General features: G+C 40.2%; 2 protein-coding genes across 5 annotated transcripts; both read right to left on the reverse strand.

The window, feature by feature from the left end:
• Positions 1-384: 384 nt before the first annotated feature.
• On the reverse strand, positions 385-11307 carry tmem87b (transmembrane protein 87B). 4 transcript variants are annotated; one of them, XM_040139503.1, is made up of 19 exons: positions 11134-11307; positions 10112-10172; positions 9926-10017; positions 9698-9832; positions 9522-9575; positions 9209-9380; positions 8849-8910; positions 8177-8360; positions 7965-8064; positions 7782-7875; positions 6938-7009; positions 6139-6247; positions 5939-5997; positions 5732-5835; positions 5557-5627; positions 5367-5437; positions 5121-5188; positions 4991-5021; positions 385-4164 (listed from the first exon to the last, which is right to left on the reverse strand). In XM_040139503.1, the coding sequence occupies exons 1-19, from the start codon at positions 11281-11283 to the stop codon at positions 4123-4125; spliced, it is 1731 nt and encodes a 576-aa protein (XP_039995437.1). In that variant the 5' UTR covers positions 11284-11307; the 3' UTR covers positions 385-4122. The 4 variants fall into 4 exon arrangements, with proteins under 4 accessions (XP_039995437.1, XP_039995436.1, XP_039995439.1 ...); XM_040139502.1 differs by lacking the exon at positions 6938-7009 and adding an exon at positions 7294-7365 and having other exon boundaries at positions 1351-4164; XM_040139505.1 differs by having other exon boundaries at positions 1353-4164; positions 5121-5173.
• A 672-nt stretch (positions 11308-11979) lies between these two features.
• mertka (c-mer proto-oncogene tyrosine kinase a) lies at positions 11980-26300 on the reverse strand. The gene is made up of 19 exons (XM_040139542.1): positions 25972-26300; positions 24606-24924; positions 24419-24519; positions 24163-24333; positions 19783-19869; positions 19551-19666; positions 19280-19469; positions 18671-18816; positions 16895-17030; positions 16301-16451; positions 15614-15702; positions 15410-15505; positions 15191-15271; positions 15004-15096; positions 14764-14882; positions 14550-14659; positions 14267-14426; positions 13454-13590; positions 11980-12859 (listed from the first exon to the last, which is right to left on the reverse strand). The coding sequence occupies exons 1-19, from the start codon at positions 26054-26056 to the stop codon at positions 12448-12450; spliced, it is 2799 nt and encodes a 932-aa protein (XP_039995476.1). The 5' UTR covers positions 26057-26300; the 3' UTR covers positions 11980-12447.
• Positions 26301-26509: the final 209 nt, after the last annotated feature.

The following is a 26509-nucleotide window of genomic DNA, read 5'->3' on the forward strand; positions in this document are numbered from 1 at the left end:
GTGTGCTATTAAATGTTCTGGTGGCGGTGCTTGTTCTCATTCTACATCCATTAAGAGTGAATTTTAATGAGCGAAGTTCAAACCAACACACAGTTGATAAACGAACGCTGGGTGGCTAAAAAAAGTTCTCTGGATGAACGGATAAAAGGTTAGAGAGGAAGAATGTGTGTTGTATAATATAACCCCTGGGGCCGCAGCTCACCAATAACACAAGTCAAAGCAGCAATCCCCACGTCTCAGACACAAAAGGCATTTCACAGTATTTTTATTTGACTTGAACACATGGAACTATCTGTCACATTTTGAAAACATACCTCTGTGTGTCTATTTGTTACAGAAAGAAGAGACTAATGTTCCCCACATGTGTTCTCTTAACTTCCTTCACTCCTCTCCTGTCACCATCCACCGGTTTACATTGCAATAGAAGGGGCCAGAAGAGCTGCATGCTTTCAGGAGGGAGTGGATGGTGAGGATCAAAACACATGCTATGACGGCACACATTGCTTTGAAAATGACAACGTGCCTTAATGGCAGGCCTAATTTCCTTCAGTAACCAGACCAGGAGCGCTCACATTGCAGCCTTTGTTTCAGGCCTGTGCTCGGGCTGTTTGATGTTCACGTTTCATCCATTCTCAGGCAGAAGGATATTGCCAGAGACAATTGGAGAGCACTGAGCTACATAACACAAGCCATTTGTGGGAGAGTAATGATAAAAATATACAGTGAGGGCCTTGAGGCAAAGCCAGCACAGTGTGGTTTACACTCGTTTATGTCAGAGTCACAGAAACATGATGACTTTACTTCTGTCTAGTCTCCCTCTCCGTGCTCATGGTGACTTTAGTGCACCATCCATCAGGGGTGGACACACATACAGTAGGTACACGCAAAGATACAGTGCGGTAAATATCAGTTTGACGAAGTCTGTAATGTCTTTCCCGTGCCTTGTTAATTGTCAAGGCTGAACTGCTGTTCGAAATGGGCACAAATACAGCAGAACTCTGGCAAGTGAGGAAGTCTGGTATAGCTGCACGTCTATAGTGTGTATAATAGTGTAGTTAAAGCTCCTGGTTACGTGCCACCCGCAAAAAGCACAAGCACCTTTTCACAAAAAGGAGGAAAAAATCTCCACATCGGAAACTTTTGAAATACCAGGGGCAGTAAAATGTTGAGCTGCAGTATACTCAGTTGCCTCCTAAAACATCTCTTAACTTTGCCCATTCAAGCACAAAACCATAAATCGTTGTGAAGTGAAACAGCAGAAACATTTTAAATCTATGGATCTCCATCAAAACCGAAAAGAGGCACGTGTGTTGCTGGTGGGTTCGCCCAGAATGAAAGGCACTGTGGAGGAATTTTGCTCTACTTTTATTATGCCGGAAAGGGGAGAAGTCGTCTATGCATCATCTTTCATGTGGGATAAATGTTTGGAAGAGGTCCAGAAATATGTGAGAGTAATAGGAAAGCAGAATGAAGCCCCCTCTGCTTTTGTCTCTGACTTTGAAGTGCCCTATAACCTGCTATTACAGGCCATAATAATGGCATATGTATATTTGATACAAATATCCTACGATTTGATGCAGTCTTAGTGTCAGCAACAAGAGAACAGTTGTAAAAACCAGATAAATTCATGTAGCAGGTTGCTCATAAGTAAAACTGTCAAAGAGGAACCGAGCCTCTGCGGCTCCCGGTGCCACGTGGCTTTTCTCGAAATGAGGCCACGTTTTTCTGTTTGTCCCCACAAAGAGATTGGGTTGGTTTTATTTGTGATTTCATAATTGTATAGTTGCAGTAAAAGTATATGGGCTCTTAATGTTTGCACATTTCAAAGTCTTTCTTCTTTCGTGGAGAAGGGTACAAATTCTGAAACTGGTGTTTCAGCCCAGTACCTGGAACAGAGTGATGTCCATTTTAAAGGATAAGCCCTCCCAGTCACAAGCCTATTAAGGGCTAATGGTTTGGCAAAAATATTCAGGGTTTATATTTACTGTAACTGGGCTTCATTCAAACTTTCCTCTTAGTGTTTCAATCTTTGTTTCATTATCATACATCATAATTTTTCTCACAATAGTCCATTCATTCGACTGTTTTTTCTATTTTCTCATGAACCTGGTATTTGCAAGACAGCTTTAAAAACAGATTTTAACCGCATAGTAAAATATGTATTTTTATTGCCAAATTAATTCTGAAATTCAGATACGGAAACAAATATTCTCCTGTATTCAATTCATATTTAATCTGCGTGTACACACTTCCTGAGAAGGAAGAGAGAGGAAAACTGCTGGTATGAAAAGTTCAAGCCTAGTTCTTCATGACACCCATGAAAAAGAAAGAGCGGAGTCATATTATCCAGATACCTCACCACCAGTGGAATTATGAAATAACAGGAATAAGCCACAACCCATCTGTACAAATAATAAAGGTCCACTGCAGGTGGCTGCAGTTTTATATAACAGAGGGACAGCTTGCCACCATAAGCACAACTATTCCATGTTTCAAAAAAAAAAAAAAAAAAGAAATAAAACAGTGACATCATAAACTCATTCAGATGATCAGCTTGTGCTTGTGCTAACCACATTACTCTTCTAGTCTGTCATAATATGGCATGGCCTAAACAGACAGGATTTACTCAAGACAAGAAATATGAAGACGACGAGTTCCAACTCCAAAACTACACTGACAAAGAGAAAAAAACCATGCCAGCCATTTTCAAAAAATAACCACAAAAAATTAACATCTTAAGACTTAGTTGAAAGAAAATTAATGTTATCAAGGTTACTGAGAAACCAACAAAATTATTTTATCGGCAAAGAAAGCAAACATTGCAAAGAAATATGAAACAAGCTGCAGTCTGCTGTTTGCCTAACACATTGTGAGATTGTTCAGGATCCAAGTCATTGAAACAATAGAAGCACACATCGTAAACACACTTAGAATAAACATGGTGAACACACTTTAACAAGTTATAAGTACACTTGAAACGCAAATAAATAATGAGATTATTACACTCCATATCAACATACATACAGTACATTGCTCCTTACTTCAGAAGACACAAAACCTGGCCACCCACACACATAAAGTAGAAACATGACTGCAAACCATAACTCTACACTACACTACACTGAACCCAGCAACATTTCATTCAAACTGTACAAGTTACTTGTTTGTGCTTCGTCCCTCTCACAAGCATTCACGCAACAATACAGAGGATGCTGGGTATATTCGATCTGAGACATGAACAACACTTTTATACATATTATTCTCAGTTTCCTGAACAGATTAGGCCTCATACAAGAACTTCATGTAGGCACAGTTTTGATCTTCAAAGTGCATAAGAGCAAATGTTTTATTCAAAGTTACAGCAATTTAATTTTCAGAATTTTCTCGTCTCAGAATTTAAATGCTGGCAACAAAAAAAGGGGACTTCATACACTCACAGTCACATGAAAAATACACACCATTTACTGAAATCCCTAACTTTTGCAAACTTAACAATTTTATATTTATATATAAAGAAAAATCCTGTTTGATATTAATCAGTCAAACTCTCCTCTGGATGCAAAAATAGCTTAGATAAATCACTCCTATAGTTAATTACTGCTGAAAAAAAAGGCCTTTTAATTATTTTTCCACATCATAAATAAGCATCGTATTTTATTACCACCAACTAATAATGTGTAGATACCCTCAAAAAGACACTTAATGTAGATTTCAAATATGTTCATGCATGAGGCCCACTGTTTTGAATTCTCTGATAAAATAAAATCACATCAACTTAACAGAAATAAATACAGCACTTAATATAAAATGAAACATTCTCTTTGGAAAGAAAGGCTCAAAACTGATCTTATCAGGGAAGTAGTGAACCAGTTGGTCAGTGAAAAGACAGTCTTCCTCTGGTAGTTCTTTGTTCTCCAGAAGTTGAGGAAATGAGCAGAGGTCTTCCTAAATTGTGACCTGCACCACCCTGCGAAGCAGGACACATTCAGGAGGATCCCCTGAAAACCTAAATGGCACTCCACCACCACCCGACTGGAAATCCTGGAGAAAACCCTGCTGCAGAGTCAGGGATAGCTGCTGTGTTATCCCTCCGTGTCAGCTGAAGGCTGGAAATGCTTTGCCTCACTCCAGCTTTGACATTTCGTACTTTGTCGTCATGATTTCCTGGGAAACAATATGCAAATATATAATATACATTTTATATTTTTGCCTAGGCTATCAAGTTTAAATTTTTCACTTTCAGAAAAGAATCCCAGAAGACCAATGTTATTGCCTGTTACTATTTAGACTGTAGAGGACACAATGTAACATCTGCTAAGCCCCGCTCCCCTTATTTATGCCTGTCAAACTTTTTGTTTTTGCACAGCTGTTTACTGCTTGAAATTATTAGTAATTTTTTAAACAACGGGCCCTTAATTTCACAAAGAGATAGAGAAAAGGAGGCTTCTCATTTCTAGCTGGCAATTGTCGATGTTGCTGTGCTGTTGGCAGATTTTATCAGCTGTAACTAGCAAGTTGACTGAAAACAATGTCTCTGGCTGACTTTTGCAGACTTATTTTAAAAAGAGAATCTTGTAAAATGGGTCTTAAATGCATTTCATGGCTACATACACAATAACAAGCTAAAAGACTAAGGCTACAACTGATAGAACTGATAAAAGGAAATGAAGAAAAAACATCACCCTCCAAACACTTTTAAAATCCATACTAGATTTTGGAATGGGGAAAAACATAGACACAGTGGCCGCTAAGGATTAAAAGTTATTTACAAAATTCACCATGGATCCTGCCACTACACCCTGAAGTCAATCCTCATATTGCTACTAAAATAGCAATGTGAAATTAATCCCTAACATTATCAAGCAAAGCTTTCTTGATTTCTGTTTTTGGACAATGTTACTCACCCCCACATATCTAGATTAACTGTCTCTGGTTAAAGAAGCAAGTTTGTGAATCGTGTTTTGCAGATTAAAAGTAATGTAATTCATACCTCATCTGAGTCAAGCAGGACTGGTAGAGCTCTGCAGTGAGAAATAGGACCAAAGACAGACTCTTTTAGAATCAAACCTTGTGAAAACGCCTTGCTCGGTCAATAAATATAAATGTTATATGATGCTTACACATCAGTCAGAGAGCTAGGAATGTTATCCTCCACCCATTTCAAGTCTTCATCCTGGACAAGTACAAACAGAGGATGAAAGAAGTAAATACTGCCATCTGCTGAAATATGGGACATTTGAAAAGTTGCATTTCTTTAACTTGGACAACTACTCTTATCATATATGCTTAATATTTAATACACCACACCAAATTCAACCAAGTAATACAGAACTGTTACAAACCAGGTGTGCAGTTGTGTTACTTACTGGGTTAGTTTCTGCAGGCTTCACTGTGCCATTTGTCTCACTTTTAGTCGCTCTCAACTTTATGCCATCAGCTGTGAATTAAAAAAACAAAACAAAGAAAAAACAAAAATAAATATAACAAGACTATTAGACACTCCAAATGTTTGCAGTGTTCTGGGTAAAAAGTAACACGTCTATGATGTTACTGTACCAATGTTTGAAGAGGCAATGAACTCCTCGATCTCATCGTCAGAGTCATCGATCAAAGGTGTGAAAGCATACCTGTGATCATTGAATTAAATAATTAATAATAAAGTACCAGTAGGGAAAAGAAGAAAGTGTCCAATTCAGTTCAGGTTGTTGAACAGTCCTAATGTACTACGTACCTTTGGTTGTTTGCAGACGGTCTCCATAAAAACATTATGACGAGCAGAATTAGGGAGAACAAGAACCTCCAAAAAGCATCTTCCACCCACAGCTCAATCCAATCCTTTACACAAAAACCGGTCTAATTATCAACAAAGCGTAAACCTAAAATCGTATATATATATATATTTTTTTTTTTTTTGATAAACATGCTAAACCTAACTCACAGACTGGCAATCTGCTAGCCGAAATTTTTTTGCTGTCCAACCCATGAAAATTATGGAAGCTGAGGGAAGAAATGGAAAAGTTTGAGAGACAACTGTTTTTTGGAGATACTTTACTGTGTGTTTTCTTACAGGTTTTATATGGATGAAAATACAAATAACTAGAAATCATGAGTAATTGCAAGTATAGCTATAACACTTACCAATCACAGCAAATATCAGTGTGTTTGTAAAGTGCCTGTAGAGTGACAACTTGACAGGGTTTCTCCTCAGCTTCAGAGTCTTGATAGTTTGTGCCAGGCTGACAAAGATGTTAATAGCAGTCAAGGTAAACATGTGGCAGATATTACATAAAAAGCCCATTTCAATTCAACATGAGAGGATGAAGAAGTGGTGCGTAAATGAATGAAGTTGGATGCTGAACTTGCAATGTTTCTTCTAGGCGACTGGTAAGTAAACAGCTGTTAATGGTAACGTTGGCTATGTAGCGATGGCAAAAAAGTACATATAGCACCTTTAAATTACATATATCATAACAGAGCATTTCATCCACATTGCCCACCTTACTGGCACCCATATTTATATCATCTTTAAAAAGGACCAACTGCAATGGGTGGTGGTTGGGCCTGCAAATCAGTCACTTCTGCCCATTCACACCAAGACAGTTCATTAATAGCAACATAGCAAAATGTCACTGATTGTGCCAGAAAACAAATATTGAGTATGGGTAATTTCAAGAGCAGTTAAACCACCAACCAGAAAAAATTAGTTGTTACAAATTTCAGTACATGATGTATGATTAATGCAAGGCCATTGCTTCTGAGATGCAGTACGTCTCTCTGCAAACTTGTACTGGAAGTACACAGTCACTGGTAATTATCTGGGAAAGGAATAAGATGGCTGCAGAACAAAACTATCCTGGTCTAATTTGGGCTCATGTGAAGGAGTTGAGGAGCAGAGGGGAACCACACAGGGAAAGATTGTAGGTGCACAAAAGGATATCCACCAGCACAGAGAGGAGTCAAGCAGAGCCAGGGGAATGTTGGCCAGCAGGGCCAAGTCAGAGTCTTTCGCCTGGAAGGGAGGACAGAGCAGGACCAGAGGACACAAGGAAAGGGGTGAAAGATGTGGAAAGAAAAATCACAAAATGGGAGATAAAAAAAAAAAAAAAAAAAAAAAAAAAGTAGCACAGAAAGTAAAATATAGAGCATTCACCAAAGTGCAGAGAGGAAAATAACCAATCGTCCCACCCAAAAAGGCAAGAATACTCATGATCACTTGGGCTCGATCAATTAACAAATATGTCCACTTTGTTTGTTTTTATTGCTGCTGCTGAGGAATACACACTGGAAGGATATGAACCAGATGGCACAGGAGTCAAACACAGCCAGAACAATTGCTGTAATGAGAGCGAGGCCATTGTCTCGACCCTTGATTTTCGGCCCCCCAGCAAATAAAGGAAATACACAAATTGTGAAGTTAGTTTTACTTCAAAACACAATCTGACAACAAACCACAGATCTTTAACACTGCCAGTCCCAATTCTTTTATCAATCAAACAGTGGTGACACAATGAGTCGACTCACTGATCATCAGAAACTTAATCAAGTTCAGTTTTTTATCATTGAATAGTAGTTTGAAATTTGCCAACTAACACTAGCTGGTTACAACTTCTCTGATTTAAGGATGTTTTCTTTCTTTTGATTCAAAATGTTGTTAATATCTTTGGGTCTTTATGAGTGTTGGTCAGATTAAATTAGCAATTTGAATTTTACCTTCTGATGGGAATTTTTATTTCTCACATTTGCATAGACTGATCTGAATTTTAAACAATAATACCACTCACCCCAGTAATCCTCAGGACACCTTCAATGCTAGCAAAGGCAAAGTACAGGATACCGAGCCCAACAACTCTGTGCATTACTGTCCCGAGTCGAGGCCTAAGACGAAAGAGAAAAAACAAGTTTGTTGCCTGATTTTCAATAAACTGTATCTGTGTATCTCTGTGTACAGATTTATGCTGACATACTTTACAATGCCATAGCCAAGACTGACGATGATGACGAGCAATCGAGCCAAAGTTCTCTTGAGGGCAGAGACCAGCTCGGCAAAGATCAATAAGCCTGAAGCTAAAGGCAACAGTAACAGTGGGAAAAAAAAAAAAAACCTTTATAAACCAAACATCTTACTATCTCACATGAAAATGGTAAAAATATATTGTGATGATCTATAGACGCTCACTAGCAGAGCCGACAGCATTGGTGTTTTCATATTCGGCGCAGAAGACGGCCTTCTCCACCATCCCAAGGAATATGACCCCTGCTATCCAGAACTGGATCCTCAGCAGATCCTTCCAGTAGCACGCTGCCCAGACAAACCACAGCAGGGCGTACAGGATGTACATTATGCACATCACCATGTAGAACTACAAAACACACAGTGAGGGATTAGTCTATAAACGCATATGGGAGCAGTTGGTCTTCATTAGTTAGAGATCAAATTCCACAAAAATGTACAGTTTATACAAAAACATCTTCAGAGTACTGACTATTCATTCAGCTTCAGTGAGATCTGCTAGGGTTTGGATTTGTCAGCTATAGATCACTTCATTATAGTGATGCTCAAAGGCATTGGCTTTTCAAATGCGACTTTTCAGTCACATTATTACTGAGTTTTAGGTGCACTGTCCCTTTAAAGTAGTGGACACATCGTTTGACTCTGTATTGTTCAATGTACTGTAAATAACCAATTAATTTCTGACATGTACAAACCCTAAACAGTAAAATACAATCCTCCTTTAGAGCCAGGAAAAAAACCTGGACATATAATATCAATGTACATTTATTTTACAAATGGGTAATTCATGTTCCTGAGATAACTCACAAAAATGGATTCCTTGCATCATTTACTTACAATCATTAGAGGCCATTCTGTGATAGAAATGTAGCCATGGCTGCCTCTCATCACCACATTAACTGGAAAAACAAAATCCAAATATTAAACAAATGAAGCAAGAGAGGATTTGCCACCACGTTTGGAATGTGTTTGTGGTTGTGACAAGTTTTGCAATCTGACTCTTCAGTGTCAACTGCTAATCACCTTTGCATTTACAAGCCAGCTTCTGAATGCAAAGGTCATTTCTGCACATGAATGCACCACTTTGGCAGACTTTTCAGTCAATCCATGCTTCTAACTGCATTGCAGTAAAATAATACAGGGTGATTATGTTCCTCTATGTTAGTCACACAGTATATTGCTTTTAAAAAATCTCACCTGTTAAATTCCATTTGGCATCCTGTTTACTGGACACAATCTTAACAACCAGCAGGTAAGGCCCGTCCTTCCACGTGGTGGCTATGATGTTGTCTTTGATATTCACACTGCTGTTCTTCATGGTGCTGCTGCTGTCATACTCCTCAGTAATCCATCTGGTGTCATTTTCGTCCTGCAGTGTTACAAAAAAATTATTCAGTGTTTATCACTTTTAAAAAATAATTTAATACTGTGTGTGTGGAAGCCATTTATTGAAAAAAAACACACTAAACGAAACACTTCCTCAAATCAAATAGCATTTATGTTTTCTTACTGGCACTTTGTCCTTGGCAGGTGGAGAGACTGGATGTGGATCTGCCTTGGCTTTCTGGAAAACACAGGCTGTTACTGGATGTTATAATAAAGAAAACAGATAATAAATAATAGATAATAAACGCCATGATTCTAAGTATGTGACTATGCTAAGGAGAGTAATGTAAAAAAACCTACTTTGAGCATTGGGAAAGAGCGCAGGCCACTGTTACATGTTATCGGACTGTGTTTGTGTTCGATGTACTCTCCTTGTCCGAGGGGATTTGGATCCAGGCTGTCCCCACGACTCAGAGGTGTTCTATCGTACATTTCCTACAGACAATGACAGTCAGTGAATTCAGCATTCATAAACAATCAAGTCTAGACTGTCTGATGCTTAGTGTGACATTAAGCTTCTGTCCTTACTTCAATGTTGTTGAATGCATTGTGACATGGGTGGTATTTCAAAAACCAGTGAATGGTGAAGGTCACCTCCTCAGGACAGCCAAAAGACACAACTAAAAGAAGGAGACGCAAGTGATGATGAACACAAGGGACAAAAAAGGGCAAAACTTGTTGTGATAGGTCATGAGCACATTGTCTATGTCTTACCTTTCAATTCAATGTCAGTGTCTTTATACATGGATTTCCTTAACAGCAGTGGTCTTGAGGTCTGCGGAACAGTAAATTGGGTTTGTGAGCTGGAGAGAAACCACGGGGTAAATTTCTTGTCAAACAGATATAATTAGACTGGTGAACTGATTAAGCATTTGGGCAGGATGGGGGCTCAGTGGTCACTACTGTCCTGGGTTCAAACCCAATCAGGCTGGGTCCCTTTCTGTGTTTGTGAAGAGCGAAAAAGTCGCGTGGATCAGGTGAAGTGGAAACTTTCATGCTGGGTGTGAGGGTGTATGTCAGTCTGCATGACTTCAGTGACAGACTAACTATCTCTCGAGGTTGCAACCTGCCTCTGCACCTAGATACAGAGACAGAGACAACAACGGGGGGAAACGGAAACTTCTCAGTACTTAAATTATGGATCAAGGCTTTCTAGGTCTCCTTGGACTAAGTCTGGGGACTGTGCATTAGTACTAAAATAGTGCTAAAATAGTGGACGGACTCTACAGGAGTGAGTAATTCGAATTTAGATTAACTTTCAGGTTGTTCTTTCTTGTATACTTTCTCAATGATGTGATGTGGACTCTCAAGTGTTGGCTGAGAACTGGTCGGCGGGTTAGACACATACACACACATACATTGGAGTGTCTCTCGGCAACTCGGTCAATAGCCCAAACCCTTTGGACAGCCATCTAACTTGAGATGAAACCAGCTAGTTAGCGGACCGCTAACCTAAAGGTGCTCACCAGCTTTTCTTCTCAGGGCTAACTGCTAATTAGCTAGCTTAGCGACATACTCTGCTCTTTCGGTTTGGCACACTTTATCATAATCTACGGAGGACAGACAGTCGCAGCCAAGAGCGGTTAAGGCGATACCTTGACTGCGGGACAGGTAACGCGACTGTCACCGCTCTCGCAGCTGATAGCGAGCTAGCATAACAAGGCTAATGGAGCTAACGTTGGCTACCCGGCGCTATAGTTACCCAGCGGGTCAAGTATTTCCAGTAAGATACTCACATTTACAACTGTGATTCTCCATAGTCCTGTCTCCGGAGCTGCAACAACCGCATTTATGGTACCGAGTAAAAATACGAGGAGCACTCCCCATGGACAGAAAACTCCTCTCGTCGGACAGCACCACGTCCTCATCCCGACTGTAGTAGCCATGTTCGCTGTGGGCTCAGACGACACTACCCTCAGGGAGGCACCGTGGACGCAAAGGCTGGAGGAGGAACCCGCAGGGACTGTGCCTGACTGTACCTGCGTGCCCTGTCGTCCCCTGCCGTCCCAGCAGGCTGTTAAGACTGCTCTCTGTTACGAAGGAACAAAGTCTTACTCCGACATGATGGATCTCCGTCGGTCATCGCACTGACTTGTTCGCAGCCTACCTCGCAGGCAGAAAGGTGAAATAAAGGCGACGCAGATGAGTTCGTGCCTTTTTACCATCTCAACGTGACAGCTGCTCAAGTTTCCTCGAGTAGGACACATAATCCATTCCCGCTACCTTGAGTGTTGATGGAAAAATAAAAACGAACTCAAATCTACATTCGCTATTTTATTTTTATACAGTTTTGAGGTACTGGCAATCACCCGAATATTTCCATTTTATGGCAGTTAACACCTATGCTGCTAACATATCTGACTCCTATGATTATTTATTTTTCAGCATTTATGCATCAATGATGAAATAAGCCTTTTTAAGGATGAGTAGTTTTGTTTATACGTTTAATTGTAGGCTATATTTATAGACTTCTACTTAAATTATTATATTTACTGAAGTACCCCCCCCCTACTTTTTACACAAGTGGATATTTTGAGCTTTTTCCCACTACAATAATTATCATAGTGACCAATGTGAAGAAATCTTGGCAAAATATATCCCAGTTTAATTATCAAGTCTCAAATGAGTCAATAAAGCTTTTATTTTTACAGTATACAAGGTCACTTTATAAATGTTCTGTACATTTCTATATATACACATAGCAACAGTTCAATACAGTAAAGAGTTTCACAGTTCAGTGTATCTCAAGCTTATTGGAACATAGTGAATGAACATGTTTGATGTTGACACACATAGGCAACATTTCTAACACTGACATATAGGCTGTCCATGTAAAGCATAAACTGTTTGTATAACAATATTATAGAAAGTCCACGTCAGGAAATGTCAAGGTGCTCCCAGTGCAACGAGGAAAAATGTTTAGTACTGATGAATCCAGGTGACAGCTTTTTTAGTTTTAATCTGCTGGGTACCAATCGTTACAGCAGGAAAGAAGTGTCACTTGAACTGTGATCCATGCCTGTCACATCAGTGACCATGTCTCCATTTGCTTAACTTAAAGCGTCACTCGACAAAAGAGGAATGTCCGCTGAAGGAGATCTCAGGGAAGGAGCAGAGGAGATCACCACCACATAACGATCACCGTCCTCATCATCATCATCCTCCTCCTCCTCCTCCTCCTCCTCCTCCTCCTCCACGCTCCCATGAATGTCCGCAGTAACTACTGAATTTTCTTCTGCCCGATGGCTGCAGGAAGGGGAGGAGCTGAACACAGGATGTTCTGCAGGAAGTGTTTCCCCGTCGGGGTCCTCCTCAGGAAAGCTGGTGTTAATATAGATGATATCGTCCTTGCTGAAAGACTCCGGGAGCTTTTCCGTGAGCTTTTCCAACATTTCTCGCAGTTGGGGAAAGAGGGGTCGGTCCAGTGGATCGGCCCTCCAGCAGCTGTACATGATCTCATATCTAGATGCAGATAAATAAAAGGAACAATCATTTAATAAAGCTTTTTTTTTTTTTTTTTTTTAAATCATGTCTTGATTTGGGATGCAGCTAACACAACTGGAGGCATTCCTTCCAGTAAAATCTCAATTTTTAAAAACACATTTGCAAGTTGTATATACACTTTCACCTCAATGGCTGTGGTGAGCAAAGCCATCCAGTTTGCTGGACTGGATGAAAGCCAAAATGAGGAGAACTAAAAACGGAATATACTGTATATCAGTAGTCCATTGCAAAACAACTTCAAGGTGTTCAAGTTTACCATGTAGTTTGCTGCAACACAAAGGAGAAAGGGAGGACCACATAGGAGGGGGTTGTATAGTGGAACTTCAGCTCCAATACATCCACGTTACAGCATTTTAACAACTAATTATTTTTGAGGTGCCCGTGAAAAGCATAAATGCTCCTGTTCTAATTGTTTTATTTTCAAAATCACCCCTATTCCTGCATTTAGACAAAAAGGGTTCCACTCTACTTTCATAGTCTGTCTTGACTCTGTTACCTCCAAAACAATCCAAGCCAAATTCAACATTTGTGTCCAGAAGAGACAACACTCACAGCTCATCCAAACAGTCTGCTGGTTGCTTCAGCCTGTGTCCTTCAACAAGGTAGTCATAAATCTCATGGTTTGGGATGCCAGGGTAGGGTGTCATGCCTCGTGTAGCAATCTCCCACATGGTAATGCCAAATGCCCACTACAAGACACAGAAATGTTAACATTAGATGATATTTCATCGTGTGAATAACTTACAGTGCATGTAACAACCTGTCATTTTCTCTGCTATCTAGAAATATAAATACTTTCCTAGATAAACCCTCATCCTTAAAGTGGGGCTGATGTGAAAAGTACAAAAAACAATTTTCAAAAGAATAATGTACATTTGTATTTGCAGTCCCCTATTAAGGTGTGAGAACTGGGAATGTGTTCTCTCTTTCAGATTTCATTTCTGGTTTTCATTTTTAATGTTACAGAAGTGGGAATAAACATATCAAGTGCGTGAATTCTGCCTTTTTGTCAACAATGCAAAAGATGGCTTTTGTTTTTCACCTGATACTTCAGGAAATTGAATTTTAATCTACTGTTTATTACTTTTAGAGTCCTGAAAAATACAAAAGCAGGGAAAAACTGAAAAATAAGGTAAAAGACAGACAAAAGGTTTTGAAATTCATTCGTAGTACAACAGAAAGTAATGAGTGAAAGAGAGCGCAGACCAGGGTACAGTTCTTCTTTCTGTGACTGTACACTGTTTTAAAGTGACTTTTGTTACTGGAAGAGACGATAGTTGTCTTTTATCTAACACGTTCCCATATTGTGTACCACGACCAAAGACTTACAGTAAAGAACAGACGGGAGCAGATGGAGGTGCTTACCACATCACTTTTTACAGTGAAAACTCTGTCTGCCAGACTCTCTACTGCAATCCATTTTACAGGCATTTTGGCTATCCGGCCTTGCCTGTAATAGTCTCCACTGTAGATCTTCTTAGATAACCCAAAGTCTGCTACACACACTGTCATGTCATCACGTAGCCTGCGGGACAAACAAGGAACAGACTTTATATAAAACAGGAAAATAAAATCTGGTAAATAGTCCCAGATAAGTTTTGCACTTAATCTAAAAGTGACCAAAAAAAAAGTTTGTATTGCAACCTACATGCAGTTGCGAGCCGCCAGGTCACGATGAAGAAAGTTACGCCCACTGAGATACTCCATACCCAAAGCAATGTCAACCATGAACTTCAGGAGTGTCTGAGTGGGCAAGAACTGTGTAAAAAAAAATAATAATAATAATTATGAGTTAATATGACTTCTTGTAATAATAATATATTATATAATATATGTATTTCAGGGTCTGGCTGAAATCTTGCCATTGGACTCTCTCCTAGGCGTGAGCGCAGGAGGAAGCTATGCAGATCTCCATATTTCATGAATGGCAGAATGACCATGGGCTTGGGAAAATGTCCTGAGCCTACTTCCAAGCATACACCTAAAGGGAACAAGCCAGTACACACGATTAATCTCAGAATGTGCAAATGAAAATGGACCAGGGAACAGAACAGAGTAGTGGGATTCCACCATTCTTTAAAGAGGTAATACATTACTCCTACCGAGCAGTCTGATGACATTAGGATGGTTGAAATCTTTCATGCAGGCCGCCTCATTTAGGAATTCTTCAATCTCCCTTTGAGAGAAGCTGTCCACTGTTTGAAGACAAGTGAGTTCAATATTTGCAAGTCTACTTGTTTAATAGTTTGGAGATGATCAAAGGATGCATTTTAGGAATGGAAAGCTCACATTTCATTGTCTTCACAGCAACTTTTTCTGATGTTCCGTCTGGTTCTCTTAAATGTCCCTCCACCACGGAGCCAAATTCACCTGATAAATTAAAACAAATCATAAATACTTCGTACTCTGCAAAGTTTGTGTTATTATCTGTGTAACTCTAGATATAATGATGTGGAGAGGCATGTTTCCTCTGCGTACACACTTCCCAAAATGAATCTGTTCCCTCACCTTCTCCAAGAACCTTCCCTATCGAGAGCAAGTTCCTCATGACCATCACGTCCTGGAGTTTGGCCTGGAGTTCATCACTAACACCAAGGCTCCCAACTGCAGACAGGACCCTCTCAATTTATTGTGCATTTTAAAAATGTGTCTTAAACAGGGTAACATAAATGTCTACATATTATTTTCCCAGTGGTACATCCAAGAACATACGTGTGACTCCGATGGCTGATCGATTGTAGGATCTCTGGGGTTGGTACTGTACGATAAGGTGCGGCTTTTCTCCACCTCCAAACATCTGCCTGCAGGGGGAGACAGGGAAAAAGAAAAAAAAAAACAGGGAATGCTGAACAGTGAGCTAATCCTTTCACTAAATTCTTTATAGCTCTGTAATCACACACACATATACAGACATTCAGCTGAAGAGGTGGTCATAGTGAGGCAGCCCTCTGAGTTGTTTCTTTCCTGAATGGGCTCAGATACTGTTTTCCTATCTGATCAACAGCCTGTGACACATTCCTATCCTGAGTGGCAAGTCTGACTCACAGACTTCATAATAATGAATTCCAGGGAATTAACCGGTAGTTGTTGTCCGCTTCTCCAGCTGCACAGTCATTACAGGTGACAGTGGTGATTAAGAGGAAGCAAAGGGAAGTCCTACTGCTGCAGCGGGATTACTCACTACCCCCAGGTGTCCATACCAAATATACAACAACATCAAACTTTTATGTTTTTAAGTCAGAGTAATGACTGAGTGAAAGGCTGCCCATGCAGAAAAACTTTTCTCAAAAAGAGTGATTGGTAGCAACTTCAAAGATAAGACAATCAAACTTGGAGCAAGGTTGGTGATTAAATCAACACTGTGTTTGCTCAGAAGGTGAAAGATTGAAGTCAGCATACCCAAACCAGGAGTCAGAAGTCCTGTTGTGTACACAGATACCCCCCCAGAGGATAATCAGCAGAAAACAGATGCCACACACCACGCCAAGCACAATATAGACAGAGTCTGGAACTCCGGTGTCAGGGCTGGACGATGGGGACACAACTGATTCTGAGACAGACAGATGAAATGATGAGCATGATCAAAGTTTAGACACATAACAGTCAGCAAATGGGATATCCAAAATCCAAAAATGAAGATTACATATCTGAATTATATTACAAAAGAAAATGGGATATTTCATTGCAGTAATCTTTAGTTATTTCACGTTAATACATTTTATTTACCATAATCAATTACAATGTAGGGGTAAGGTGTTAGCATGCTAACATCTGCTAATTAGCACTAGACACAAAATACAATCCATCCTATGGTTGCTGAGATTACCAATCTGGACCAAAGAAACTGACCAATCGGCAGACACTGCCATTCCTAGAACCATTTTCTAGTATTCAAGTACAGTACAATACATCAGCTGAACTTCGTTGGCCATTTTATAAAGTTGACAGTTCCCAGGTAATGAAGTGAGGAGATAAATCAATAGGGGAGCTTACTGTCCTCTGGCACAAACAGCCAGACTCGTGGGCTGACCATGCCGCTCCCTGCCTGTGTGCATGCAGCCACCTCCACAATGTAGGTTGTGTTGAATTCCTGCACAGGTACAGAGACCGTGGTGGTGTAACTGTGGATCTTAAACAACAGACAACAACAGAGATCATTTAAATGTGGATTGTGTCTAGTGTCGTTATTTGATTTTCAAAAAAAAAACACATTTTAAGATCAATCGTTATATTCGTGGAGAGAAAATTCAACCTGTTGTCTCCTGCTTTTTACCTCCTTTCCACTTAATGCACTACAACAAATGCAGTTAAAAAGTCTCTTAAAGCTAATTTCACCTTGTCACTTCCCTGTGAAATGGATACTGGGGATTATCGTATATTATGACACTCCCTACGAAAAAAGGGAAGGAGACAAAAGTTTCTGGATAAGCTGCAGTGGTAGGGAGCATGTGACAGACATAGTCCTGTATTTCGCAACACCACATGTTAGCATCTGGGGCTCCTCTGCTCCACTAATGTGCTGACAGTCTGATGGGGAATGCTGAACCCATGATTAATGGTCTGCCATGTCTGTGGCACCAAACACAAGGCAACGTGTGGTTGATGTCTACCATGAAACACACAAAATTATGAGCAAGTAATAGTACTAATTTATTCCTCTAATTTATAGTGATTATAATTGAGTTTGTCGCTATTTTTTTTTTTTGGACTTTTTCACTTCAAGAATTTTTTTTTGTAGGAGCAGGTGAATGAGGATTAAACAAGTAGCCTTTGTTCGCATTTCCAGTCACTGCTACCATTACAAAGTCTTGGTGTGTAATAACATCACCAACTGACTGGACAGCACATAAGGACATTTGGGTCTATGGTGCACATCCCGTTGTATTCATATTCTATTCGATCTTGGATGACTCATGGTCTCATGCCAAATAAGGAAAAACACTGATTACCAGTTTTCACACCATCAGCTTCCTTTGACTATGACACAGACACAAGGGACAGGAAACACACAATTGTACTAGAGAGCACCAATGCAGTAACAGAGGCAAGACTACACACAAACAGCATAATGGAATAATGCACGGGACAACTAATATAAACAAAAGAGGTTGTTATTAAGTTAAACTGTGCCTTCTCTTAGAGTGTAGATCTAAAAAAAGCCAGCCTCGTTGATTCTTGAGAAGAGCGATAAAACTCTTGTTCACTGATAATAGGGAAGCTGACCTCTGGTTCAGTAAACAGGACAAAGGGAGGATCACATATTCCCGATATGCGAGGCTCATTCTTTTCATATTTGTCATACATTAGTAATGGTTATCAAAAATTTTCAAAATACTATGACAACACCGTGAACATGACTATGAACAATAGCACAACTACTGTTCATTTTACCTAATATACAATATATATGAGGAGAGTCATACTAATCCCTAATATGAGGGAGAATATACTAATATACATATAATCAGTATAAATGGATATAAATCATGTTTCAGTTTTCTCTGTGGGTGTATTTATATCAATGAGGGTAGACTAAATAACAGATACATCTCTCTGTAGAATGCAATACAGTTCAACGGCATCACAAACTTCAGCCCCCAAAATGAACATACACACACACAGCATTGAAATCACTGATTACAATTTAAAATCTGTTATATGTATTTTTTTCCCATCCTTCCCTTTGTTCCTAATGTTTATTTAGTTAATAATGTAAATGAGCGTGACTGCTACATAAATCTTAAATTACCGCATTGCTGACATACTCACCTTTTTCTCTTGCATGCCATGTCTGACAATAACATCATAACCACGCAGGATGCCATTTATCTTATCATCTGGTGGAGGCTTCCACCTGACCACCAGCCAGGACCCGTTCAGCTGTACTGTGACATTTCGGGGATATACTGATGGCACTGAGAATGTGACAAGACATGGGAAACCGGTGGATTGAGACATCATCGAGAGTTATCACAAAATGAAAGAAAAGAGAAACTAAAACTGCAACTCCATTGAAATCTTTGATTACACTTTGGAATGTAGGCACTTCCTGGAGCAGCATATCAAATCTTTCACCTAAAATATCCCCTGTGATGGTTTCAGGAAGGAAATTAAAAGCAGTTCCACCCAGTAAGAGCTTTGTGTTTTCTCAGTGAGACCCCTCCTATTTCCTATGTGACCCCTTAGGAAAACAACAGAGATTTAGTGGATATGACTTTCCTCTGAAGGGGACTTGCCGGGAGCAGAGCAGGTGGTTGCTCAACTTCCCCCGATTCAGGCAAGTATCTACTGCAACTGCACTCAATCTGCTGGTGTATCGCCAAGTCGACAAAAATTCAACCTGCAAAGTATTCCAAGGTTCCTTAAGTTCTCACACACCTCCCTCTGTGGTGTTGCTCTGGATCCACATGGTGACAGGAGAGGCTCCCACGTCATTGCTGCAGGAAACACTCATGTTGTACGACGTCATAGCCTGCAGCCCTGGGACCTCACACTGGAAAGGCGGCACTGTGACGTTGATGAACCGGGTGGTCGTCACCTCCCCCTTCCGCCGACTCACCTCTTTAACCTTAGACGGAACAACAGTACATGTAAGGAACAATCGGAGGACATTAAATGACAGCACTGCTTGTGCAGATGTGGGGCTTACCCTGATGTGGCATCTGGTGAGTGGAGAGAAGCCATCGTGACCAGGGCTCCAGCTCAACATCAACTTATTGGACTGACTTGCCGTTGCAGTAACATTAGACACAGGACTGGGAGGCACTACGAAACACCATAAAAACCCTCATTAACTCCCTAATATGGAGGCAAATGTTCAGCTTACAGAGCATGAAAAACCTCTTGGGATGTCTAATAGGCCCACAGGGACATAGTTTTACCTTTGATGTTGATATTTGCTTCTCTGGAGGTGGCAACTCCCTTTGCGTTGTAAGCTTCACAGCTGAACTGAGTGTGCTTGTCCACACCTGCAATTGACACGTTGGAAGGGACAATGTAGTACTTCAATGTTGTATGAATTCAAAACAACCAATCCTCAAGGTCATGATAGCACTAAATATCTTAGCAAATCAACCTCAACTGAGGTGTTATTTTACTTTCAAACTGGGAAGAAAAACCTTAAGCACAAGCCAGCCAGACACATTCTTGTGAGGTTCTACATTTTGGACAAACTAACTGATTTCTCTCTGTGTCAAAGGTGAATCTGGGGCAATAGCGCCATGTCAGCCTTAATGGAGAAGCAAGATGGAAAATGTTACAAAAAAACAGATTTATGGATGATTAACTTCTTTATTATAACTCAAAATTTCACACATGCAGTAAGCTCAAATTGTGCCTCTCCAGTGTGATGTACTGTTGTAACAATCCTTTTGCTTGGTCTCTTTCCCTGGACACAAAGTTCTCATCTTTCAACAACCACAGATCTAGCCAGTTAGAATAGGACTGGGACAGCTGCTAAATAATGTCCCTTTTGTGTTCTGTTTTCCACTGTCTCTATCTCAGAAAACCTTTCCACAAAGCCAGCCACAGAACAGCCTGTGAGAGATGACTGGAACCAACTTAGGATGTTTTGTTTACATTCTGCAGAATATCAAGACCTCGTTAGTTTGCCTTCCTCTGCTTGGGAGCACCGGGGTAAAGAGTGTTTCAGTTTTCACTCAAACCATGACCACAGTACGTTTGCTTGCACAAAGATAGAGCCTCAGTTAAAATAGGTCTGATTGAATCATTCATCTAAGTTACATTCACGTTAAAAAACAAAAAACAAAACAAAAAACATTTAAAATAAATTTCGGATCACATGGATTGAAATCAGACAATAAAACGGATGTTTAAGTTCTGAGAGAAATGTGCATTTCCAGCCAAGCTGTGTAAATATAATCACCACATGCCTCATTTCAAACTGCATGGCAAACAGATGGTTAGGGCATAGCGGGAACTGAGCACGTTTGACTGTCATCCTAAATGAAACTGGCCATTCTTATAGAATTTCACCAAAGAGCAAAGGGACAAGAGGAAAAAAAGCCAAGTTAGCAGATGTCACAACATCACTGGCAGCTTTACCTTCAAGTGATATTCCCAAAATCTGTCGTTTGAGTCTTGAAATTTCAGCCCCTGTTGGGTTGAAGCATTGCTGTACATAGTTTGTTGTTTGCTCTTTGTGCTATGGTCATTTTAAAATGATGCCAGTGGTGATAAATTTTCATAGTGGAAACAGTATCACAATGTACACAAAACCTTCTCCAATTACACTCCAATTACACATTAATCGGTTTCTCTGCTGCCTATACATATGATCAGTATGTTCCATTCATAATCGTGTTAAAATACGGCTAAAAGGTCTTAACAGAGTCTCTAACAGAGCTACAAGGAGTGTGAAAGAGCAACATGGGAGTACCTGTTTGCATGTATCCAGCAGTATTTTGCTATAACAAATGAGTGTTTCGAAAATACTGTGTTAATATACGACAACAGAGAGGTGGATTATGATGCAGCAGTGGTATCATGAATTGATCCTCCATAGAACCCCTACAGTAGAGTATCTATTTTTAGGTCAAAGACAGAGAAGATTTTAAGAGTATCTCAATCTCATGGCTCACTAAAGACACAAATTCTTTTGAAGGTATATATTTCTTGGAAAAGGGAATTGAATAAAGGTCAAGCACTACCTTTTCTGCTTACACTGTATTTGGCAAGTAAATGAAAACAAAAAGGAAACAACAACAATGGAGAAAAAAAAAAGATGGGTTGGCCTCTCAAATGGAAACATCAGAAATGATGGAAGCGTTCAGTAAATGTAGAGTAGCCAATGAGAGGGAAGAACCATATGTATAATGTGGAAGACCTGCAGTCTAGACCCAGCAGCCTGTAATTATCAGGTTTGGGAGCGCTCCAGCTTACTGAGCTGCCTGAGATGTCTAAGTTATTTTTCCATTTTTATATTTGGGCAGCAAATACAGCCACAAATTACTCTGTCAGGTTACAACTAAGCCTATGACTTTTCCCTTTGCTCCATCCGTTTCTTTTGTATTTTCAATGTTGAAGTGCCAAACTTGGGTTCAACTTGCCACCATAAGCCCGATCTTCCGCTGCTGTCCTGAGAAAGATTAAATAAAGAAATGCCGATACGAAGGCTCTCCATAACCCAAATTAAAACCACATCCACTTCTGCATCTCTTTAATAAACATTTGATGACCTGATTTCAAGCAATATGAATGACAAATACATGCCAGTGACATTCCTAAAATAAAACAAACAATAATTTACCACTGCACTCGGATGATATCATGGAGTCCAGCCTTTAGGGGAAAAGGGGCCCTAGGCACATAGTATGCATGAGTTGAGTATGCAGAAGAGTGGGTTTACACTCTTTTATTGTGCCAATATTTGGTCCTGCACAGAGCTCTGGTAGCCTGCAGCTTGCCAGCCTCTGTGTCCAGCCCCTCCCTGCTGGGTAGTGGGCCGTTCTCTGAATGAGGTCTTTGTCCCCGGGGTCAACCCCCGAACAGACTCTCTGTGCAGCCTTCCATCCCGAAGCCAGGACCAGGCCCTTGCACATGCTGGACCAAAGCACAGCTCTGAACCTTTAACCCCCTCAGCTTCGGGCTCTATCACCACTCACTGACTACGGCAGGAGTGCTTAGCCTGCGGCGAGCTGAAAATGAAGGGTTAGAGCATTCAGAGCAAAATGTTTTGCTCCTAATAACAAATGTTTGAATTCAAGAAGAGGGCGGTTGAGGCCAGAAAGGGAGAGCCCACTTAAAAAAAAAAAAAAAAAACATTTTGGCAGCAGTTCTTTTAGTTTTTCAAAAGTTAATGCTACATTATTTCAAGAAAATTCCTCGTTTATCTTAGAGTATTACATGAAAATAAAACTCCTAGTCTTCACTTTTACACACAGTACATTTATGAAAATTAATCATGGCTACTTTGATGATCGCTTTAACGTAGAGCCCAGAAATCAATTAGCAATTAATTATTTGTCAATTGACTAACAGTTGATAACAGATTCATTGTTAAGGTATTTTTTGAGCTAAAATCCTTAAATTTCATTGGTTCCAGCTTTTAAAATTTAAAATTGTAAAATTTGATGGTTTTCATATTCTTCTATGTTATTAAACTTAATATCCTAAGATTATGGACTATAAAACCCAAAGATATTTAGGAGCAAACCATTTCAATATGTAAACCTGGGCTTTTAACTATTTTCTGACATTTTATGCAACAAATAATGTAAATAATTGTTGGGCGCACCCTCATTTTAAAAGCAACAGTTCAAAATTTTGGTAAGTACGCTTATTTGCTTTTTTTTAAGAAAACCAGCTGCTGGCTCCAGCTAGATATTTGCTGTACAGATCTGTGAGTGGTGTCAATCTTCCTCTCTATCTAGTGTACAGCTAGCAGAGCGGTGTTACGAAAACCACTGACCCTGCATAAATCACCACGATTAACCATTCAGCAGTGGAGCAAGAGGCCCCAGTGACACTAACCGTGGTGATAAATCTCATTGCGGGGAAGCAGGGTACAGATGCTGAGGCAGCAGGGACAAGGCAGAATAGAAACCACCAACAAAGTAATGCAAGCTGAGTGAGACCACCTCCATGCTTTGTCACCATTATCAAAGAACCAAACATCCCTTTATTTCAGCTGACCAATCACTAAGGACGTCAACCAAAGCGAAACCATTTAATTGGTTAATAAACTTTAGCGATGCATTATTTGCAGCACTCTACTTTTACGACATTTTTATACAAGCCAGAAGTTCTTCTGGTAAAAAAATGTTCTCCTTACTCTTGCCATTCTCAAAAAAAAACAACCCACAAATGTAGAGCATGATCAAAAAGCACTTTCAATTAATCTCCACGGATGGATCAGACTTTAAAGGAGCACTTTTGATTTTTAATTTAGATCAAACATTTAGATTCTTCGGCTCCTCTAACACGTTTCAGAATGATAAAAGAACAAAGCATGAATCTCATCTGAGTGCGATAAACCACAAAGTGCATCATCAGCTTCTTTCTATCTGATTCACGGTGTCATTCAGACTGATGTAGCATCATATTCTGACCATTTGTTGAACTATGTGTAAGGAAACAGCAAGAAATTACCCTTCTCTTTAGAGGTTTTCACCAACTTGAGAGTAAAATTAAACAAGAGGGAAAGAGTACAGCTGTTACTGTGGAGATGACTGCGAGGTACATGACCTCTGTGTCTGTGAGAGAGAGATGAGGAAAACTGGACTGTGTTGTTGGTTTCTCACCTGACACAGAGTAGTTGCTGGCAGAGTCATGATCATCATCAACAGGCAATCCATCACGGAACCAGAGGATTCGAACAGGGTCTGGAGGTCCCACCGCCTCACATGATAGCGTGAAAGGTGTGTCTCTTGTTACGTTCCTGTCCTCGGGTTGATGGATAAATGTCGGTAGACCTATGGACAGATCAAAGAAGCGCGAGGGCATCAGTAAAAACGAGGAAGAAGAAGCTCCCAAAGCCAATATCATGTTAAAACTCACCATCCACCTCAACGATGATTGGCTGAGACTCTACCATCGTGGTGCCGATACTCAGCCTGCAGCAATACTCCCCAGCATCCGCTCTCTGCACATTTTTAATGCTGTAATACAGTACATGAGGACACATCATTCTGTGTAGTCGGCCTGTCATACGCTTTTTCAAATTTCGCCGTCATGTTTTACATACCTGGCAGTGGAGAGGAGAGTTGTGACCCCGTCTGTGATTGTCTGGAGCTCGTTGATCACCACCGTTTGAACGTTTGCTGCCAGGTCCTGGCCGTTCTTCACCCAGATGATGGTGGGCTCCACCCTGGCATCGGGGATGTCGATTGAGCAGTTGAACTTAGCCTCATGGCCCTCTGATAGCTGGATGGAGCCTGTGGTGGGCCTGAAGTGCAGCTGTCTGAGCTGATCCGGGCTCAGATAAACCCTTGAAACACGGCCCGGTATCACAAGAGGCTCTGAGGTCCGGGTTGTTCGGTGAAACCGGATCCTCGAATACTGGGCTGTTTATAGAGGGAACCGTTAGATTATCTAATACTGACAGCAAACTGAATGAAAAATAGGGTTTCTGCTTTATACAACATAAAAAAATATATGGAATATAATAAATATATAGTAAATAATATAAAAATAAGAATCAAAGACTTTAGATCAAAAGTCACTTGGTATATGTTCACATCTAAAAATTCACAAAAGCACCATAAAGAAGCATTCAAAGATCATGAGCCTGTGACATAATAATTATTATTTTCATTAATCGATTAATCGATTAGTCTGTTGAAAGTCAGAATAGTGAAAATGGCCATCAAATTTCATTAATTTATTTATTTTTAATTTAATTTTTATTTATTGACAGTGATACAAAACCCGAGAAAAGCAGCATTTCCTCAAATTTGAGAACCTGGAACCAGTTAATTTCTGGCTTTAATGCTTAAAAAATAACGTAAACGATTAACTGATGATCAAAATAGTTGGGGGTTCACCTTGTATGATTGACTAATCAATATATTAACTTAATGTCTCAGCAGCCATCAGTTTTAATTATTCTAAAAAAGAACATTTAGATTCATATTTAGCCTATAAATCAAAATCTTTTTCTATGGAGGCAGGACTGGTGAAATTAGGCCACAAAATAAAAATAAAAAACAAAGGCAGTCTATCTACTGAAAGTTTTAAAATACTTTTCAGTGATCATAAGCTGTCTTTTTTACCGACACTGTTGCTTCCCGCAGCCGAATAAGCCTTATTTTTATTACTATCATTAAATAGGAGGAGGGGGAAATACACGTTTAGCGCTAGGAAACAAATGTTCAGGACTTTCTGTGCGTCTATAGAGAAATCCGTTAAGCTTTGCTGGGGCGGATGCGTAAAGTCGTTTAAACTGGCATTTAAATCTGTTCCAGCTGCAGTCCATCATGCGGTGAACTGGTCCCGACTGTACTTTGGATCGAGTTACGCCTGAAATCTCACTTTAAGGGCGGAGGGGGGGAAAAAAAGAGAAAAAAAAAAAAAAAACTCCAAAAAAAACCCTCCAAAAACAAACAACTCACCCCGGACCGGACTTCCAACAAGACTGACTATGGTCGTTGTAGAGAGAAAAGCTCCAAACCAGCCTGGGGTTGACTTCTTTGCCATGACCGGTCTGAGCTCTCCTCGCCTCCGCTTCGTGTCCCGCAACAGCCCGAAAGACAAACGTCCACGTTTGAAACTCCTGGCGGACTGTGCTTCGACTGCGACAGTCTCCGACACCACGCACTGCTGGGGCTTCAGCACAGCTTGTGTGGCGAGTTGCTGACCCAGGATCACATTTTGGCCGCAGGGAGGGGGTGGTGGGGGAGTTCACCTTTCCCGACGTCACAGGAGAGCTCCCACGAAGGCGGGACCGAGTGTGGAAATGCGCCGAAATACCGAGAACAACCGACTTAGTGCAGTAACGCAACGGATAAGTGATAAGGGCCACAGACTCTCAGCATATGTTACGGGAGTTTATGTGTTTTTATTTTTTAAAATTGTTCCTTATTCTATTTTTTTAGACAGAAAAATATGACCCCTACAAATATAATCTTATAATAAGCATTATGCACATTT

Source organism: Xiphias gladius, chromosome 11 (assembly GCF_016859285.1).
Source record: "Xiphias gladius isolate SHS-SW01 ecotype Sanya breed wild chromosome 11, ASM1685928v1, whole genome shotgun sequence".
Classification (NCBI taxonomy): Eukaryota; Metazoa; Chordata; class Actinopteri; order Istiophoriformes; family Xiphiidae; genus Xiphias; species Xiphias gladius.